The 20,818-nt window shown below is 43.8% G+C and overlaps 1 protein-coding gene across 1 annotated transcript; it reads right to left on the reverse strand.

The window, feature by feature from the left end:
* Positions 1 to 356: 356 nt before the first annotated feature.
* Positions 357 to 20,593, reverse strand: PTTG1IP (pituitary tumor-transforming 1 interacting protein). Its single transcript, XM_015406864.1, has 7 exons — positions 20,382 to 20,593; positions 15,718 to 15,770; positions 3,718 to 3,826; positions 2,904 to 3,009; positions 2,575 to 2,640; positions 2,205 to 2,251; positions 357 to 1,260 (listed from the first exon to the last, which is right to left on the reverse strand). The coding sequence occupies exons 1-7, from the start codon at positions 20,482 to 20,484 to the stop codon at positions 1,214 to 1,216; spliced, it is 531 nt and encodes a 176-aa protein (XP_015262350.1). The 5' UTR covers positions 20,485 to 20,593; the 3' UTR covers positions 357 to 1,213.
* Positions 20,594 to 20,818: the final 225 nt, after the last annotated feature.

The raw sequence follows: 20,818 nt of genomic DNA on the forward strand, positions 1-20,818 counted from the left end.
GTGCATAGAAAAGCCTGAAAAAACAGGTACTGCATCAAGCCATAAGACTATATAAAGAAACATTTCTTTACTCATGCAAAAGAAGTTAGCCCCAAGGTTTACTGTAATTCCTTTTATGTAAAAAGGAAGCCTTTCAATTCTTGTGATTATTTGGCTACCATGGAGCAGTAGAAAAGAGCAAGAGTCCAGTAGCATCTTAAAGACTCACAAAATTTGTGGCAGGGTATAAGCTTTCATGAGTCACTGCTCACTTCTTCAGGTATCTTCAGATATCTGAAGAAGTCACCAGTGACTCACAAAAGCTCATACCCCGCTACAAATTTTGTTAGTCTTTAAGGTACTACTGGACTCTTGCTCTTTCCTACTGCTGCAGACAGACTAACCCGGCTACCCATCTTGGCTATTACAGACATTCTTTCTGAGATTACAACTGCTTCAGATACAACAGGGATTTGGCAACATCATATTACAAACAGTGCTTTCGTTAGAGCAAAAGTAGTTAGACTGGGCTATCAATGCACTTGACTACAGCAGAGCCTTTAAAATTCTAATACAAATAGCCATTGGCATAAAAATCCATACAATCAGTCTTTAAATATATTTTGCAGTTACTGAGATGTAATTAAAAGGCACAAGAAAGAAGAAAGGAGCAATATTTGGCATGGAGTTTAAAAATGAAAAAAAAATAGTATTTATATAAAAAGTACGAACCTTATAACCCCAGAATTTTTTTAAAAAACCTGTGCTGTAGAAAAACTGGATTCAGCAGTGTTTAGGCATTTTCTGATAGTGGAACAATTAAGGCTTGTGTGACTCTCCTATCTTTACATTAAAAACAAATACATTTTACAAACAGAGAAATACTAGAAGACAAAACATTTGCTGCCCCTCCATGATCTGACAAAGAATATACAATACAAACAAGATACTGTATTAGCAAAGGACCTGCTGCAAACAAGAAGAGAACAGAAACTTAAAGGTTTGCAGTTTGCTAGACTTGTAGGGATTTCAGAGGTATGTTTGGCTTGATCCATTTGTTAACAGCTCCCTGGAATTACAGCTGGCTTCATCTTGTGCAAGGAGAATTTCTTCCATTTGTAATTAAGGCATCTAGATATATACAGGAGCTGTAATGTATAGCAGCTGTAGCAGCTGCTATAGTGTTTAGCAACTGTAGTGTATAAACAGCATTGCCAGAGTTGGTTTTGATATTTCAGTTGTTTTCAAATTTGGCATATGGGTTCTCTTCTTTAAACAGACCTGAAAAATATAAAAAGTTAGGTCAGAAGAAACATTAACGATTAAGGGTAAGGGTTAAATATCCCAACAAAAATAAAAGGAAAGCAACATTTCCTTTCTTGCAATGTATTTATGACACCTATTTTTACAGTTATGTTACAGTACATAGCGCTTCTTAGCACTCTGGCTTACTCAACTGGTTATCCCTCCAGTAACTTAGAACAGTTAATCTCATACTTAAGAGGCCAAGGGAAACAGAGACTTAATAACAGCTTATCAAAATTGCCAGGACAACAGTTCTTGTTCAAGCAAAATCCCAGTCAAATGACTGGTTCAGGGAATATGAACTGCTGTTAGCTCAAATGTAGAACACAGAGTACCTTCAGTATTTGTGTAAGAACCCAAGAGTAGAAGTACCAATTTCTACTTTAACTTGGGCCTGGTCTAGATATACAGTGGAGTGAAGGGCTAATGCAGCAGTGGGGTGCTCAGGACTGTGGCAGCAGACTGCAAGAGAGGGGTTAGATTTTCCATAGCTCATCTGCATTAATAACATCCTGTCAATGGAAAACTAACAAAGCTTTCGGATGGCTAGACTAGATCTTCTTCCTCTGACATACAGATGTTTTAATTGGCAGGAAAATTTTACATGGGGCAGCATTAGAAATGTGGCTTTGCCCTCCAACTGGCTGAAGTGGTACAAGCCCATTCCAACACCTCTTTCAACTACATGTGTAGGCCAAGCCTTGGTGACATTCAACCACAGGGAGCTGCCAAGGCCAAGATTTTTGTGAAGTCAAAACTGGTAGACCGGGTCTTCCCCTTTGCTGAGGGGATGGGTACAATTCTAGTGAAAAAGGTGTTGCCCAAATCCTGCTCCAGATGTAGGATTTTTGTGAAGCCACCTCTACTTTTTAGGCAGACACTGGAAAACAAAGAGTAGGTAGTATGGTAAAACTAATTACCATATTTCTTCCGGATTTCATCATGTCTAGATTTCATCTCTGCTCTCCTGCAAGATATACAAAGCATGTCAAGCAGTTATTAAAATCCAGAAAAATTTACTGCACATATTTTTCTCCTCCAAGTAGGAATTATGTTAATGCTAGTAAAGAGCTACCTATGTAGTTTTTACACTGTGCCTTTTCACTCACCCCAATAAGAAAATACCTTCAAGGCAGTTTACAGTTCCAGACACATAGAATGCACTGAACAAATACTAAATCACAATAAAGGAATTACATACAAGACAACACAGCAATGCTCTAAATCTGCTATTTCAGAGATCTTCTGTGAAGAGGCCAGAAGAGAGGCCTTTGGCTGGTAGCAACTCACCTCTCTTCCTGTTTTACTCTTCTTTGCTCCTTCTCCCTGGCAGCTTTTTCTTCATCCTTATCTGGTCTGCTCAAAAATAAGAAAAATTGGGGCATACATGAATATGCATGGAACCTAATCTTTAACTTTTATTTATTGTCATAAATTCTGATCATATATTACTTGTATTTTTAATCTTTATAATGTTGTAAATCACCCAGAACCTGCCTGCTGGGTGGGTGATTCCTAAGTTTAATAAAATAAATAAATTAAAGAATAAAACAACCTGAGGAGATCAAAACACTTATTTCCATTTATGCCAAATACCCTACACAAATTCAGATACTTGCTTTTTGCTCTTTTTCTTCCTGCAGCAGCAGCAACAGCAAACACACAGAGCAATAATGATGCCTCCTCCCACAACAGACATTGTAATAATCAGAGCTTCAAAATTCACTGAAACAACATAAGAGGGCAAGTGAGCCATTTTCAAAACAACAGCAACAACAAAACCCCATCTCTAAAAATTTAAAACCTAAGCACTATTCTAAGCAATTTCAAAACATAAATTATTTTCACATGTAATGTACCACAAGTAATATGTCTAGCAGTTAAACCATAACAGTCAGTGCAACAGCTTCATACCCCTAAGCCATATATTGAGGTGGGCAACAAATAGCCACTGAGGCATTTGTCATGAGGATCCATTGCTAAAATGGCTCTAAATAAAAAATTATTCCTCCCCCATGCATTTATGCATTGATAGCCATCCTCTTCATCAGCAGATAAAAATGCTCAAAAAATATCCTTCATTTACCAGATGAAGAGAACAAGTGTGAGACAACTATAGCTATTATGCCCCAACTGTAGGTCTCCTAGACTAATCTGACTAACAAAAGGGATTCCTGTGACCTCCCTTCTGTGTTCACCCAAAGGACTTCACTGATATCACAGTTTATAACTATTTGTGGAACACAGACAAGAATTTCAAGTGGGTGTGTCACAGATAATCCCTTTACTCATCAATTTGTAATAGATATTACAAGCTTGCTACAGCATGTCTTGAAGGGCAAGATGCACAGATTGCATCCAATAAATGGACTAGAAATTGTTTAAATACAGCAGTGGCAACAACATTCTTAGAGTATTTTTGAAGTCACTCACCACCACAGACACCCCAGCGTGCAGAACTCAGTGCGCAAAGAGAGCTGGGAGGAAGGATATTCCTAACAGGATAATCTATGCACTTCTTGTTACTGGTGCACCATAAACACTGGGGGGGAGGAGAGAAAATAAAATGTAAATAAAACAACTGCAGAAACCAGCTAAAGTGCAGAAAGATAAGCAGTGCTTTTTTGCTCAACTACATTCTAATATTATATGGAGGAAATACTGAAGGCCATTGCCAAAAGCATCTATAAGAGCACTGCTCCCACTTTTACCACTGAACACCTATATTGAGGCTTTAGCTACCCTCATTATTTATTAACTTATTTTATTTATTTGTTAAAACATTTATATCCTGCATTTCCTCTTGGTTCAAGGCGGCTATGAAACAACTGGTATTCAAGTGGCTTCCATTTCAACTCCCATCTGTTTGAAAACAGGTAGAAGTTAATTAGCCATACCTGCCTAAAAACAAGCCAATTTCAGAAATAAAAATGTAGGGGGATATCAGTAATTTGTTCAAAGAGCCTTAATATGAAAGCCATTTTTACAAGCGGGAGAGAAATGTCAGTGACAATCCTGCACATTCCTGGGGATGTTCCATTAAATTCCCAAGAACTGGACTGCACATTCTCCAGGTTAATTTAGAGAAATCAGAAATAAAATCAAAAGAAATTAGATAATAACAAGTGGGAACCCACAAGAACGTGTGGAAGACATCTCTTTGCCACCTCTACCACTATTTCCTCTTTCCCATTTCTGAAAGCCCCACATCCTCTCCCCCTTTCCTGCTTCCTTCTATCCTTCTAGGGCTGCCAACCTCCACATGGAGATCTCCTGGAATAACAACAGATCTCCTAAGTACAGAGATCATTCCCCTTCGGATTGCCAGCTCCAAGTTGGGAAATTCTTGGAGATTTGGGGGCAAAGTCTCGGCAAGGCGAGGTTTGGGGAGGGAAGCAACCTCAGCAGGGTATACAGACATAGAGTCCACCCTCCAAAGCAGCCATTTTCTCCCAGGGAATCTCTGTCATCTGGAGAGCATCTGTAACTCTGGGTGATCTCCAGCCCCCACCTGGAGGTTGGCAACTCTAATTTCTCTGGAGAAAATGGTTCCTTTGGAATGTGAAGTCTATGGCATTATACCCCTCTGAGATCCCTTCCCACCTCAAACCCCACCCTCCCCAGGCTCCACCCCCAAATCTCCAGGAATTTCCTAACCTGAGTTGGCAATCTTATCTCCTTCCCATCCAACAGCCAATCTACCTTTATCTGCCACTGTGTCGTACGCTCCCCCACCCCCTCCAGCAGCCTCTGCCTTGGAAAACTGTGGCCCAGTTGTACAGTGGCCCATTCTCAGCCATTCACCAACCTATATTTTATCTGCTTCCTATCTTCAGCTACATTTATTACTTATTTACTTCATTTATACCCCACCTTTCTCCACAGTGGGAACCAAAGTAGCTTACATTATCCTTCTCTCTTCCTTTTTGTCTGCATAGGATAGGGTGAAAGTATGTGACTTGTCCAAAATCACTCACTGAGCTTCCAAAGCAAGATGTACAAAAGGCAAAATGCCATAAAACAAATACAAATTTTAAAATATCCATTTACAGTCAATAAAAATAAAACCAGAAGATCCGAGATGGTGATTTATAAGTTTCTGTTCCCATTCTGGACTGCCTGGCCATTTGGTGGGAGGGGGAGAGGGAAACTTAAGCAAAATATATATTGGGGGGAGGGGAGAAGGGTGCCAGCCAGTGCAACCAACCACTGCTACCCTCAACCAAAAGCCTAGCAGAGCATCTCTGCCTTACAGGCCCTGCAGAATTGCACAAGGTCCCGCAGGGCCCTGGTGTCATTCGGCAGAGAGTCCCACCAGGTTGGGGCCAGGTCTAAAAAGACCCTGGCCCTGGTCAAGGACATCCAGACATTCCTAGGGCCAGGGATCACCAGCAAGTTGTTATCAGTGGAGCGCAAGGTTCTCCTGCGGACATAATGGAGAAGGCAGTCCCATAGGTACATTGGTCCCAGACTGCTCAAGGCCTCAAAGGTCAATACCAAAACCCTGAACCTGACCTGGTACTCTACTGAAAGCTGGTACAGCACTGGTTAAATATGTGCCGTCTGTGATGTTCCCGTCAGGACTCACGCTGCCGCATTCTGAACCAGCTGAAGTTTCCAGATCAGTCTCAAGGGTACGCCAGCGTAGAGAAGGTTGCAGTAGTCTAGCCTGGAGGTGACTGTTGCATGGATTACTGTGGCTAGGTCGCGGCATGACAAGAAAGGAGCCAGTTTCCAGGCTTGACAAAGGTGGGGAAATGCCAGCCTGGTAATATGCGTGATTTGGGCCTCCATCCAAATCCCTGGGAGGTATCCAAAGTCACACCCAAACTTTTGACAGACAGCGCTGGTGTCAGTGGTGCCTCATCACGGGTTGGTAACCTGAATTCCAATACCGAACCACCACCACCCCCTGCCACAGAACCTCTGTCTTTGATGGATTTGGTCTCAGCCTGCTCTTTTTAAGCCATTCCACCATGGCCTCCAGTCTCTCAGCCAGATTTGGCAGGGCAGTGGTCAGCTGGCTATCCAATAAGAGCTACAGCTGGGTGTCATCAGCATATTGATGGCACCCAAGCCTGAAACTCCTTGCCAGCTGGGCGAGGGGGTGCATATAGATGTTAAATAACATCGGGGAAAGGAGTGCCCCCGAGGAACCCCAAATAATAAGAGTTGCCTCGAGGACACCCATCTTCACCCAATGCCCCCTTCTGTCCCCAAACCTGAAGAAATGAGGAAAACCATTGAAGGGCCACCCCACATACTCCTACATCGGTGAGGCGGTGAGTCAAAAGATCATGATTGACTGTGTCAAACACTGCTGTGAGATCAAGCAGTGCCGACCAGTGTTCCCTCTAAACTGAGTTAGTTTGAGCTAGCTCACAGTTTTTTTAGCCTCCGGCTCACACATTTTTGCCTTAGCTCAGGAAGGACGGCTCCAGAGCAAACTAATTGATGCAGCAGCCAAATCACTTGCTCACAACTTCAATGCCAGTAGCTCACAAAGTAGAATTTTTGCTCCCAAGACTCCACAGCTTAGGGCCGACCCGCCTCGATCCAGCTATCTACGGAGATCGTCTGTCAAGGTGACCAGCACAGTCTCCATCCCATGACTGGGGCAGAAGCCAGACTGGAATGGATCCAATACCAATGTGTCACCCAGAAAGCCCTGGAGCTGCTCAGCTACCGCTCTCTCAATCACCTTACCCGGAAATGGTAAATTTGAAACTGGGCGGTAATTGGCTGTCTCTAAAGGATCCAATGATAAGATTGTGTTCTAGAATCATCTAGCTGGTAACTAATAGAAACTGGATACTGGACTGTATTTACCATGGGTTGATCCCATAAGGCAGTTCTTAGGACAAGTGAACAAAGGAGCAGTATGCCAAAAGGTCAAAAACAGATCCCAAATATTCAAAGAGGAATAAACTTATTTTTAGAGTTTTACGATTGTGCAACCTGTAAGTTGCACAACTTTCCAAAGAGTTGCAACACTTTCCAAAGAAATGACAATGTGTTTGGCACCACTCAAAACATATTCAAATTGCTACAACAAAAGCTTCTTTATACATTCATACCTGGACAACGTCTTCAGTACAGGAAGTTTCCTGTTTAAGCTGCATAAATATTTTGCACTGGGAGCTGGGGAGCCAGCTGTTGGTACCTGTCTTATACTGGCATTTAATATTTGCTGGAATAAGGCAGTTTGTTTTGTATTCACTTGATTATATTAGAAGTTGAACACATGCAAGAAATGTTATAAATCTCTGCAAGATTTTAAGATCCCAACAGACAGCTCTGTTGAGAGCTCAGTGGGAACCTGGAATGAGAAGCTCCTGGAAGCTATGGACATAACTGCCCCTCCATCAATGCCTCCAACCCTCGAGATGGTCTCCAGCACCCTGGTTTACTATGGAACTGGGATTGGGCGATTAATAAATCCAATATATAAATAAATAAATGTCACACTAAAATGAGCAGAAAATGCTCAGCAGTATTGTTTGCTAGATTGTCTCATCTATTCCTGATCCATAAACAAAAATGTTTCAGATGGTTTGCTGCCAAGAGATTGGCTCTCACACATTTTACACTTATGAATCTCCAAAAACAAACCTAATTTGCTTTTAGATCAATTCAAATAAAAAAAATAAAACTGTTAGAAATATACAGTAGAGAGTTCGATAAAGGAGATCCTGCCCAAGCCAGTAAGAAGGATGTGCCAACTTTGAAATGCATGACTTTAAAGTGTCTCTACACTGAAAATATCAGTCCTTAATTAATTCACATACTACATTTATTTTTGTTTCTCAGTGCCTGCACTGAATAAATGTTGTTGGAAACAGAATTAAAATGTTCATTGCTTTCTGGTTCAGCACAGACAACTCTCTTCTATACTAAATCAGGCAGAACGCTTGAATAACGTTTCACAGTGTACTCTGAATAGAGATGAAGTTTTCAATGATGCTGAAAATGCCATATGACTGGAGATCCTTTCAGTACTAAAATATCAAAAGACAATGTTGATTTCAAAAATATCCCATGTTCCAGTTTTTTACAGAGAAAGTAATTGGATGCACTTTATTTATTTCATTAGATTTTTACCCCGCCCTCCCAGCAAAGACTGTCAACTCATGACAGTCGAGTGTCTTCAGACACACAAAAAATCCTGTTGCATATGGGGCCTGGAGGCATTTTGAAGAAACTCTCACTTAATGCAGGAACATGAGTTTCAGACCCCTGTAAGTATTGAAAACATCCATATTCTCAGACATACTACATAAACAAAGCAGATTATTATTTTTGTTTAAAAACATGTGAATTAGATTTTTAGGGCTTCAATAAATATTTAAAGAGCCTGATTTAAAATAAAAACTGATTATTGTGGGCATCCTTCTTAAACCAGAGACTAACAAGGTGGCATGGGCACTAGAAGACAGAAATGCATATTTAACTGCAAACTAATATGTTCAACTTGTTATAGGAAAACAAGTTTTCTCCTTACTGCTGCTTAAGTACCTTGGCCAACAGGCCATTGATTAGTGCTTCTACATTTCCCAACTTGGCTTGGTCATGTTGGAAGAGAAATAAGGCTTGACTGCAATGCCCCACTACATGAAATAGTCAGGACGGGGGTGAGAGATCTTGCTCCATCAGACCTGTCCCATTATCCAAGAAAGCGTGATAAAAGATCGGATTTATACCCCGCCCTTCACTAGATCAAATTTCCAACATTCGCTGGATTATGGAGAAAGCAAGAGAGTACCAGAAAAACATCTACTTCTGCTTCATTGACTATGCTAAAGCCTTTGACTGTGTGGATCACAACAAACTATGGCAGGTCCTTAAAGAGATGGGAGTACCAGACCACCTCACATGTCTCTTGAGAAACCTGTATAAGGGCCAAGAAGCGACAGTTAGAACCGGATATGGAACAACTGATTGGTTTCGCATAGGAAAAGGAGTACGACAAGGATGTATATTGTCGCCTTGCTTATTTAATATATATGCAGAGTACATCATGCGAAATGCTGGCCTAGATGAATCACAAGCAGGAATTAAGATTGCGGGGAAAAAGATCAACAACCTCAGATATGCAGACGATACCACTCTGATGGCAGAAAGTGAAGAGGACCTCAAGAGCCTCTTGCTCAGGGTAAAAGAGGAGAGCGCAAAAGTGGGCTTGAAGCTCAACATCAAAAAAACTAAGATCATGGCATCCGCCCCCATCACTCCTTGGCAAATAGAAGGGGAAGTCGTGGAAGTAGTGACAGACTTCACGTTCCTGGGATCCCAGATCACCGCAGACTGTGACAGCAGTCATGAAATTAAAAGACGCCTGCTCCTTGGGAGGAAAGCGATGGCGAACCTAAACAGCATGATAAAAAGTAGAGACATCACCCTGCCAACAAAAGTCCGCATGGTCAAAGCAATGGTATTCCCAGTAGTCATGTATGGCTGCGAGAGTTGGACTATAAGGAAGGCCGAGCGCAGAAGAATAGATTCTTTTGAACTATGGTGCTGGAGAAGACTCTTGAGAGTCCCTTGGACTGCAAGAAGAACAAATCAGTCAATCCTCAAAGAAATCAACCCTGACTGTTCCCTGGAAGGCCAGATAATGAAACTGAAGCTCAAATACTTTGGCCACCAAATGAGAAGGGAGCACTCACTGGAGAAGACCCTGATGCTGGGAAAGATTGAAGGTCAAAGAAGACGGGGACGGCAAAGGATGAGATGGTTAGACAGTGTCATCGATGCAACGAACATGAAGTTGAGCAAACTTCAGAGGATGGCGGAAGACCGGAAGGCCTGGAGGGAGCTGGTCCATGGGGTCGCAAAGAGTCGGACTCGACTGTGCGACTGAACAACAACAACAACTTCACTCAGAGTCTCAGAGCGGCTTACAAACACCCCACAACAGACACAACAGACACCTTGATGTTGTGACCCCGGCTTGTGTGTTCTCACCAGTGTGCTTGGCAACGTGCAGGGCATCATACTGAATAACAGAATAAGCCAGGGAGTATAACAGAGGCTTGCTGCTTCCTAGTGCTGGTGTGTCATCGGCAAGTCAAAGTGCTCGGCATCTTATTAAAAAATATTCTCAATAATGTGTTGGGGAACTGCTAACATTCTTTGGATTTGTATCAGAAGTCTGAAAAATGAACATTGTGTGATTGCAAAAGGTTGTGTCAATGATCCCTATTTTAGCCAACATATGCATGTGAATTGCATGAAACTGAGCAAGGACTTTCTACTCTGCAAATGTTCAGGAGGCATATGTAAAGCAGAAGTGTTTTGACCTCTGTATCTGAAAAGCAATGGAGTGCTTTCTGTGTTAGCAATAAAATACACTGGGGTTCAAAGCCCTGACTAGGAATAGCCTCAATGTATTATGAATACTGCATAGTATACTGGGAGGCGGGGTCTACGGCACAACAATGGTGGACGCCTTTCCCGTTGCTCCAGAAAGGCACACCGCACAGCTGGATCGGCACCTCCACAGGGGGTCAGGGAGACCCCCTCCCAGGCCATAGGGCTTTTGAGGGTGAGCCTCTTTTCCTGCTACCTGCAGGGAAATTGAGGCTACCCTCTGCCCTGACGGTCCCCCATGCTGTCTGCGTCCTCTTAGCGAGGCACAAGCTGTGCCGACCCAGTCAAGCGCAGGAGATCTGGCGAAGGAGCGATTACAAGTGTGGTCAGGATAAAGACCAACAATGAACTGTGAGTTAAAATGAGCGAACCAAACCGTAAATAGAAGTGTAAATCCCCCCCAAAAAACCTCTTGAGCGATTGGAATCCTGCTGAGAGAGGGACGCCTCTCTGACGCATTTACATAAGCGGGGGAGGGGGGGAGAGAGAAAGAGACCATTGTAAATGGATACTTTGAAGCAAGAATCCCCCCAAAAAAACCTCTTGAGCAATCGGAATCATGCTGAGAGAGGGATGCCTGTCTGACGCATTTACATAAGAGGAAGGGGGAGAGAGAGAGAGGCGACTGCAAATGGATACTTTGGAAGGACTTTATAAGCATACTAGGAAAAAGTCCCGTTGTGGAAATAAATACAATGGTCTCCAGAAAGAGGCTCTGGGCGGGTGCCCTGCCTTGGACACTCAGTGTCAATTTCCTGTGGCAACCTCAGCAGGGTATAATGACACTGAGTCCACCATTTTCTCCAGAGGAACTGATCTCTGTTACCTAAAGAACAGTTGTAATTTTGAGTGATCTCCAGCCCTCACCTGGAGATTGGCAACAATGGTTCCCCAGAAGGGAATAGTTGGTTTGGAGGGTGGAGTCTATGGCTTTGTACCTGTACGAGGTCCCACGCCTCCTGAAACATCACCCTCTCCAGGCTCCATCCCTCATATCTCCAGGAATTTCCCACCTGGAGTTGGCAACCCTATCTTCTTCCCAGCCAATCATCAACCTACCTTTATTTCCCCCTCACTCTTCAGCTTTCCACCCCCCACACACCTGCAGCCTCTCCCGTGCTCTGAAGCCCTGACTGCTATGTCACATTGGCTGTCATACGGGGGCCACCTCAGCAGCATATAAGGATACAGAGCCCACCATTTTCTCCAGGGGAACTGATCTCTGCCATCAGGAAAGCAGTTGTAATTTTGAGTGATCTCCAGCCCTCACCTGGAGATTGGACACATTTTACCTCAGAGCAGCAAAACTGTTTAGAAACTTAGAGGCAAAAGCCAATCAAGTCGCATATGCAAACAACCTCTGTGTTCCAAGGCAGAGGCCAATGAGGCTGCATATGCAAATAACCTCTGTTTTCTGAGTGGCTATGGGGGGGGGGGATTAGCAAAATGTTTAGAATGTTGGAGGCAGCCAGTGGATAGGGAGACCCTCTGAATGACAGATCAGAGAGCAAACTGATTTTGGAGCGTGTGGAATGTTCTAGAGAAGTTCCACCACCATTCGGCTTTTATTTATAAGGGAGATAAGCCTGTTGTGGGAGATATCCATGAGCATCTAAGCGATTAAACAGCGTATAAGCGATTTTCAGAGCCGGGGAGAAAACGATTTTATATTGAAAATAAAGTGTTAAAACTGCGGACACTCTAAAAAAGTCAGCAAAAACAACTCCGAGAAGAAGGGAAGTGAACGTTACAGAACTCATAGCGGAAGCCACCAAGCCAATTCTGGAGCAACTTGTTGGTATTAACCATCAGCTTGCCAAGATAAATCAGCAACTCGTGTCCTGGCAGCTGCAAATGGCAACAATAGCAGAAAAAATGGAACAGAGGGCTGTCAAAGCAAAAGAGATGGACACTAAAACTAACAGCGATCTCAAAGAGACAAAAAGGAAAAGCATGAGAGAAACAGAAAATTACAAGGACTAAATTCCTTCCTTGCAGGTGTCTTCAGAAAGTGTCATCTTAAACCTAGACGATAGAAAAGAGTTTGAATCTGCCACCAAGATCAAGAAGCCTTTGTGTAGTATGAATTGGAATATAAAGATTTTTATATATAGGTTTTTCCTTCTTGATTGTTCATATTCATATTTCTCTGGTTTTTATAGATTTGTTCTTTAAGTAATATTTTATTAGGATGTTAGAAAGACCTGTTATATAGAAGGCTTTCCTCTTGTAGGTCTGATATTGTTAGCAGACAACATAATAGGTACAAAGTTCATGATTCTGTAGTTCTTAGGGCAAACCTTTCAATGTCTGGGTCAGATAGGATTTTAGTCTCGTATCAGTAATGAATACTTTTGTTTGGAGAAGAACAAGCTTTAGCCTATATGCCTTGGGTCATGTCAAGTAAATATGTGACGCTATTGCATAGGCACACCTTTCTTACGTTTGACCAATTAGGAGATTTTCATGTAAATGTTGTTTAAAAGTTTTTGTAACCAATTATGCCCTTTTGAATATTAGTCCCATGATGATGGTATGATGATGTCATTTTAAGTATTTAACTTTATGTATTTCCTGAATATGCTCAAGAAGAAGATGAAGAAGAAAAAGAAGAAAGTTGTCAATTTCTGGTTAACTATTTGGTCTAATTGTTTTCCTATTGATTGAGGCATGTTTCCTGATTATGCTGAGAAGAAAGCAATCAGTTTTGATGGGTCCTTTGGCCTAACTGTTTTCCATATTTCATTACAATAAAATACAAGAACTTCCTCCTCATTTGACTTCATTTTTGACATGGAATCTAATATTTACAACATTTGAGATGCCACTGGGCCCTGAGGATGAGACCAAAGAGGAAGAGGCTGAAGATCGGAGGTTTTATCCCTTTGGAGACGGAGGAAGACTGGGCTGCAGAATTTCGAGTGAACGTCTAAGAAGCCATCAAGATTTTAAAGAGAATTAGCAGAGATGTAAAGACAGAAGGACTCTGAAAATTGCCTTTATGAAGCGAGCTGGAGGAGATGCTCTGGGGATCTTCTCATAACAAGTAATAAACATATAAGCTTAGAAAGACAGGATCTCACAAAGTATATTGTTTATTAACAGCTTTTTTATTACTAACTGTAGTTTAACAGGGTAATGATCTCCTACTCTTGGGTTTTTAGTATAGTGTGGGTTACTTTCCTTTCTCCCTAGTGTAGTTCCCCCCCCTTTTTTTCTTTGTAGTTTGTGTACTATTATAAAAAAAAAAAAAAAAATCCCCTTCGGGGGCTTAAAAACAAAGAAACAACTGCATAGTATACTAATGGGCACTGCTACACTCACCTCTCAGTTGACAGCTTTAGATTGGTGAAGGCCAAGTAGTCTGGCCATCGTTTTCATCCTCTTTCCCCACAAAAGCTAAGCAAACTTTGCTACAACGGCCACTTCTGCACTGTCAATTCGTTTTTCCCTATTGCTTTGCCCCCCCCCCTTCCATATATGTTTTGCTCTCTCTGGGACTACTAGAGAAAGCAAAACACATGGGGGGGGGGCCCTGAAGCAATAGGGAGTTGTTCATGGAGGAGGGTGTTGAGAAAAAGGCTTATCTCACGTTTACAAGCTGAGAAACTGCTTCAGTTTCTAGTTCATAACCATATGTGCCCATTTTATTGACAATAACTTTGTGATTAAATTTGCCTTCTAGCTTTTAAATCAAGTTTCCTGTCGAAATTATCACACAAGGGGCAGTGCACATTGAATCCTGCTCTTCAGAACTGGAAGGAAACCAGCTTTATCCTCCATCATGCCTCTGCAAAGCAGACATATGCCTGTACAGAAAAGTACAACAGACTGTGGTCAACAGAAGACCATATGTTTTGCATGTAATCCTAGGTTCAATACTGGGCACATCCAGTTAAGGGGCCTCAAAAAGCAAGGTCTGGGGAAAAACATTTCTCTACTTGGGGACCTAAGACAGCAGCTACTAGACAGAGTTGAGAATATACAAAGTTAGATCAACCACTGGTTTGATACTCTATAACACAGGTTCCTATCATAATGGTATCTGATAGACATCACCCCAGTATTTCAATCAGCTGATGTCTATCATAAGCACAAGTGATAAGTGCAATCACAAAATGAAACTTGTTACCTAATGCTGCTGCAAGTTCTATTTAGAAGCCAGTCCCTTTAAGCTACACCAAATTCACTTTTGTTCATGCACAGGACTGTAGCCTAAATCCATATGTCAATTTTTTTTCAACCTAATGCCAACTTCATATGTTCTTAAGAGAAAACTAGAAAATGACACGGTTAAGATCTGACCACAAGAGAAATATTGAGTCTGCAACTTGGTTAGCAACACAAAGACTGTTTTGTGTTCATGTGCGCACTCTTGCCTCTTAAAACAATTCTGACATCTGCCAACACATCCAATTCAGAAAATCTCAGAAAACCAGCAAGTTACCTAAAGATCCCTAACACCACCATGAAGAAAACATTGTGCTGATAATCATATATTTGTAATTAGTCTAAGTAATAAAAAGGTAAAACTAAAGAAATAAGACTTGAGCAGTCACAAGATTATCATCAGATGACACTGCATTGAAAACCCAATCATAACCATGAAATCTTGAGCACCACTGATTTCAGTGGGTCTTTCAACAAAGTTATATTTTCCTCTTCACACGGTGCATGTTTCAGCAAGAATATAATACCAAATGGCAAGTAAAAATCAATAAATCAATCAAATTTGTAGCAACCCTTTAAAATGGTATTTTAGAATTACAAGGTCTATCTTAAAAATGGTTATTTGTCTACCACCCTTAACCCCAAACAAAAACTGGCAGAAGTTCCATACACACATTCTAATCCCCATACACACACACTCTGGGAAATACTGCCCATTCAGGCAAAGTTAGGGACCATTGCCTACATGCATCTTTATTATACATGCAATTCTATCATACTGGATAAAGTGTGCTGAGGGTACACATTAGAATATCTGCACAATTCTGAGTTAGGCTGACTTTGTTTAAGAACACAGCATACAGCAGGCCTTTAGGCCAAGAGATGATTACTTACAGTGACATTTTTCAGGCACTCCTGACAGGTTTTATTTGTATACTGGTCACAGCCTGTTGAGAGAGAAGAAGGCAAAAAAAGAGAGAGATTAAAATAGTGTTAATTATAACGTAAGCAGTCCATCAGTTTCACAGCTTCTTAAAAATCCATTTATTTTTGATTGTCAAATAAGGACTTTCCACCTGTAAAAAGCTACTGGTTACAAGGCCAAATTCTGCTCCTTGTTACCTATAATATACTTTTAAATACTTTTGGATCACCTCCATTCATACATCCTTAGAATCAGGAGATGGTATCCTCTCAGAAATCCTACTGAACTGTATTTTTAAATACCCAAAGAATGAGAACCTGGGATTCTTAGGAATACTCTGCTTTGGAGGGCTTTGCTCAGAAGCCAAACTTTGGGCTGGGCACCATTCTATGGCACCTTGGACCACAGTCTCCTAATTCCAGGGAAGTCCAAATTTACTCTGGGGTGCCGCATCCTCAAATCCTTAGTCTTCCTCACTGGGTTTCCTGAATCTGGCAACATGATATGGGATCTTAAAGGAAACTATCTGTCAATTCCAGGGACAAACAAATTGAGTCATTCCAAAGCTTATAGTGGGATGCAGAACTGTTTAAACATCAATATTATTTGTAGATGGATTGCAGAATAAGGAACCAGGAACTGAAAATAGGGAATTGGGAACCAATTCAACTTCAACTAGTGAGAGTCATGGTCAAAACCCATTTCCCTATTACAGTGTGCTGTTTGTTATTCTTACCTCATAAGACAGGAGATGTAACTGCAAGGTCTGTTCATTTATTTTGTCACAGTCATTTCTCACATGAGAAATTAAAAGCAGCAGGCGGCAACAGCTCTTTGAGAAGAGAAAGCACCAAAGCCTATGTGATCATCTTCTTGTGCCATTGTCTAAGCTTGTACATATGTTTGCTATATTAAGAATATATGGTACCAGATCCACATAGATAAACAAAGTGAGTAGCTGTGAGAGATCATGAAGATTTAAATTTTACCAAAAGTGGAGCTGATTAACTCAAGTTTAGACATCCGCATTACTTAACAAAGTCCCAAATCCTGCACATATTGCATACACTTAAAACCTATTTGAGTCATTATTTGGGGCCTAACTAGATTAGGTACTACAAGAAGTTGACAGATTGCTCGTATCTGTACATCCAACCACGTGCGACCTTGATCCGTGCCCCTCCTGGCTCATTAAGGCGGGCCATGAGGGGTTTCAAGGTGCCCTGCGGGAGATTATCAACAAGTCCCTTTCGGAGGGACAGTTCCCCGGGGCCCTCAAAGAAGCGATGGTCTGTCCCCTCTTGAAAAAACCATCTTTGGACCCGGCCGAATTGGCCAACTACAGGCTGGTGTCCAATCTGCCCTATTTGGGCAAACTCATTGAGAGGGCGGTGGCGATACAGCTACAGGGCTTCCTGGAGGATGCTTCAGTCCTAGATCCTTTTCAGTCCGGCTTTCGCCCGGGTCATGGGACGGAGACGGTGTTGGTCACCCTGACTGACGACCTCCGAAGGCATCTGGATCGAGGAAGTGTGGCGGCACTGTTGTTGCTCAATCTGTTGGCCGCATTTGATACGGTCGACCACCAGTTGCTGACCCACCACCTCGCTAACGTGGGGATTCAGGGGCTTGCCCTTCAATGGTTTGCCTCTTTTCTTCAAGGTTGAGGACAAAGGGTGGCGACTGGGGATCAGCAGTCCCAGAGGCACCCTCTTGATTGTGGGGTCCCTCAGGGGGCAGTGCTGTCCCCAATGTTGTTCAACATCTACATGCGCCCCCTTGCCCAGATTGCCCGGAGGTATGGGCTTGGGTGTCATCAATATGTGGATGACACCCAGCTCTATCTGATGCTGGGCGGCCGGTCAGACGCCGACCCAGATGACCTTCATCGGGCATTGCAAGCTGTGGCTGGATGGCTCAGACTGAGTTGGCTGAAACTAAACCCGGCGAAGACAGAGGTCCTGGGTCTAGGTCGGGGTTGGGACTCCCTCTCCCAATCTTTGATGGGGCGCCTCTGGTGCCAGCGTCGAGGATTAGGAGTTTGGGTGTGCTCCTGGACTCCTCTTTAACGATGGAGGCCCAGGTAGCAGCCACTGCCAAGTCAGCCTTTTACCATCTTCGGCTGGCTTGGCAGCTGGTTCCCTTCCTTGACCGCGATGACCTGGCCACAGTGATCCATGCAACGGTCACCTCGAGGCTGGACTACTGTAATGCTCTCTACTTGGGGCTGCCTTTGTCACAAGTTCGGAAGCTGCAGCTAGTGCAGAATGTGGCAGCCAGGCTGCTGATGGGTCTCTCTAGGCGAGACCATATCCGGCCTGTGCTGAAGGTGCTGCACTGGCTGCCAATAGCATACCGGATTCGCTTCAGAGTGCTGGTTTTTACCTTTAAAGCCCTCTATGGCCAGGGTCCGGCATACCTGAGGGACCGCCTTTCCCCATACGTTCCTCCAAGGGCACTACGGTCGGGGGGCCAACATCTTTTGGTTACCCCAGGCCCCAGGGACATCAAACGCGCTATGACCAGGGCCAGGCCTTTTCCGGTGGCGACTCCTACCTGGTGGAATGAGCTCCCGGAGGAGATCCGGGCCCTGCGGGACCTTGTGCAGTTCCACAGCGCCTGCAAAACGGAGCTCTTCCGCCAGGCTTTCGAGTAGGAGCCGCCGCCACTGTACCACCACTGCACTGCTACCGCAAAGAGCGGGGATGCCATCGAGGTGCATGATGGCCCTGGGCCGAAGATCGGAAGGCAGCATCGTCCTGGAACCTGCTTCGTTGTTCTGGGTCCATCTTCCAGAACCCATCTTGGAACTATGAACTTTCAGAGCACCAGCACTTTATTGTAATTTTGTATTGTTTTATCCTGCTTTTAACTGTTTTATCATGGCTTTGTGCCTGTATTGTTAGCCGCCCTGAGCCCGTTGGGGAGGGCGGGATATAAATTTGAATAATAAATTAATAAATAAATAAGATCTGTGGCCACCTTCTTCCAGCTTCCTTAGGTAGAAACAGGGGAGCCCCAACTGGGATTGTGTGTAGGGGAAAAAATCTTTCACCCTGATATTCTGTGGTTGGTGCCTCTTCCTGTGGTAGCCATTTTATGAGTGTGCCCACTGCCCTCGGTCAGAATTTCAAAGATGCCCACAGGCTCAAAAAAGTTGGGGATCCCTGGGCTAGATGTTACAAAAATTAAAAAATGGAGGCAAAAAAAAAGCAGATCTTCCATGTCCAGATTTTAAGTATTACTTAAAAGGCATTTCATGGATTTTGTTTCTTGTTCTGGATTTTGCATGGGCTAATATGGCTGTTTACAACTTTTTTTCCAACTTAAAGGGAAGAGAAACTTGCTTGGAACCAGTTACAACAAAGCTAGGCAGCTGACTTAAGGAAAAGGCAAGACAGCAACATTGAGAACCCAGGGAAAGCACCATAAAAGGCTCACAAAACCACTGCAGCCCATCTTGCTAGAATTTCTGTAGCTGACAGTAACTCCAACAATGAACTGCTGTTCTAGTGCCAGTACAAGGCTAAAGTCCCTTAAGCACAGCATTTAATTTGTAATGGAAGTCTAAACTGACATTGTCAAAGGTCCGTCCAACCCTCCCTGGAACACTGAGCATGGGTGCCAACACATTACTTAGCTCACACTTAATGTAATGGCCAGAATCAGAATTTTATTGATGGGAATTTCCATTTCAATTCTTTTAAACTCAGGGAGTGCAACCAAGGTTGTGGTCACACACACTAAATAACCCACTTTCCAACTGGATTTTGCAAGTTCACATAGTAAAATCCAGTTGGAAATTGCACTGAATGTGGATTATTTAGTGTGTGTGACCGCAGCCCAAGTGTTTACTGGGTACTAATAAGTCTCCATCACAGGGCCTTGGCTCCACACCCTTGGCGTCAGGAGAATTCTATTAGGACTCCCTCCACTTACTCCCTCCCATAAATATCTGAGGTAAACAAGGCTATTCAGCCTCGAGATTAGAGAAAGCCAATGGCCTCAAGCAGCTGTATCTCATGCCACAGCACCAAGGAACGCAGGCCAACTTGAACCGCACCGTCTACTCAAACGAGGACCACCCTCCTTGTCTGGCTTTCTTCCTCAGGGCAAGGTAGCTTTCTGGCACCCACCATGAAGGAACGACGTAGCCTCCAGCCCACCCAGCATGCCTGCCCGGAGCCCCGAGCTCCTTCCACGACTGGCGCTGCCTCTTCCCTTCAGCGCTACGTAGTGATCGGGCCAGCCAAGGGAAAACTTGAGGAGGGAAGGGCACAAGCTGCTCTCCAAGGATGCGGCGGAGGAGCCTAGCCGCTCCCCCCACCAATGTTCCCTCTAAGCTGTGGAGTCCTGTAAGCAAAAAATTCTACTTTGTGAGCTGCTGGCATTAAAGTTGTGAGCAATTGATTTGGCTACTGCCTAAATCAGTTTGCTCTGGAGCCCTCCTTCCTGAGCGAAGACAAAAATGTGTGAGCCGGAGGCTAAAAAACTGTGAGCTAGCTCACACTAACTCAGCTTAGAGGGAACTCTGCCCCCCACCCCGCAAGCGCCCCTTCATCCAGGGCTCGCCTTTGCAGACCGCCCCCACCCCCACCCCACCCCACCCCACCCCGGCATCGGAAGGGCTTACTTCCTTGCTTCGCGGGCGCGGAGGTGGTGGGCTGTCCCCAGGCGGCATTTTCCAGAGCCAGGAGAAGGAGCAGCAGGAGCGACGCTCTCAAGCAGGTACCCATGGCGGCGCCGTCCTCTTTTTCGCAGCAGCTTCTACTCCTTTGCTTTCCACAACAGGAAGCACCCCGTGACACACGCGCGGCCCTGCCGAGCCCTCGCACTATTGACTGACGAGAGTACGCACAGGGCGGGACAAAGAGCACTCGCGAGAGGAGGGGGGGGCAGCGCGTCTCCGGTGGTCTGGCTGAAGTGGTGCGTTCGGCGGATCCTCGGCCGTCGCTCGCTCTCTTTGCGGTTCTTGACGCAGCCTGAGAGGGCTTACCAGGAGAGAAACTCTACACCGAGCTCTCACGTGCCATTGGAAGCGCTCTTCAGTCTCCCGCTAAGTGACAGGCA

The sequence above is a fragment of the Gekko japonicus genome, unplaced genomic scaffold (genome assembly GCF_001447785.1).
Source record: "Gekko japonicus isolate JY-2015 unplaced genomic scaffold, Gekko_japonicus_V1.1 scaffold1023, whole genome shotgun sequence".
NCBI lineage: Eukaryota > Metazoa > Chordata > Lepidosauria > Squamata > Gekkonidae > Gekko > Gekko japonicus.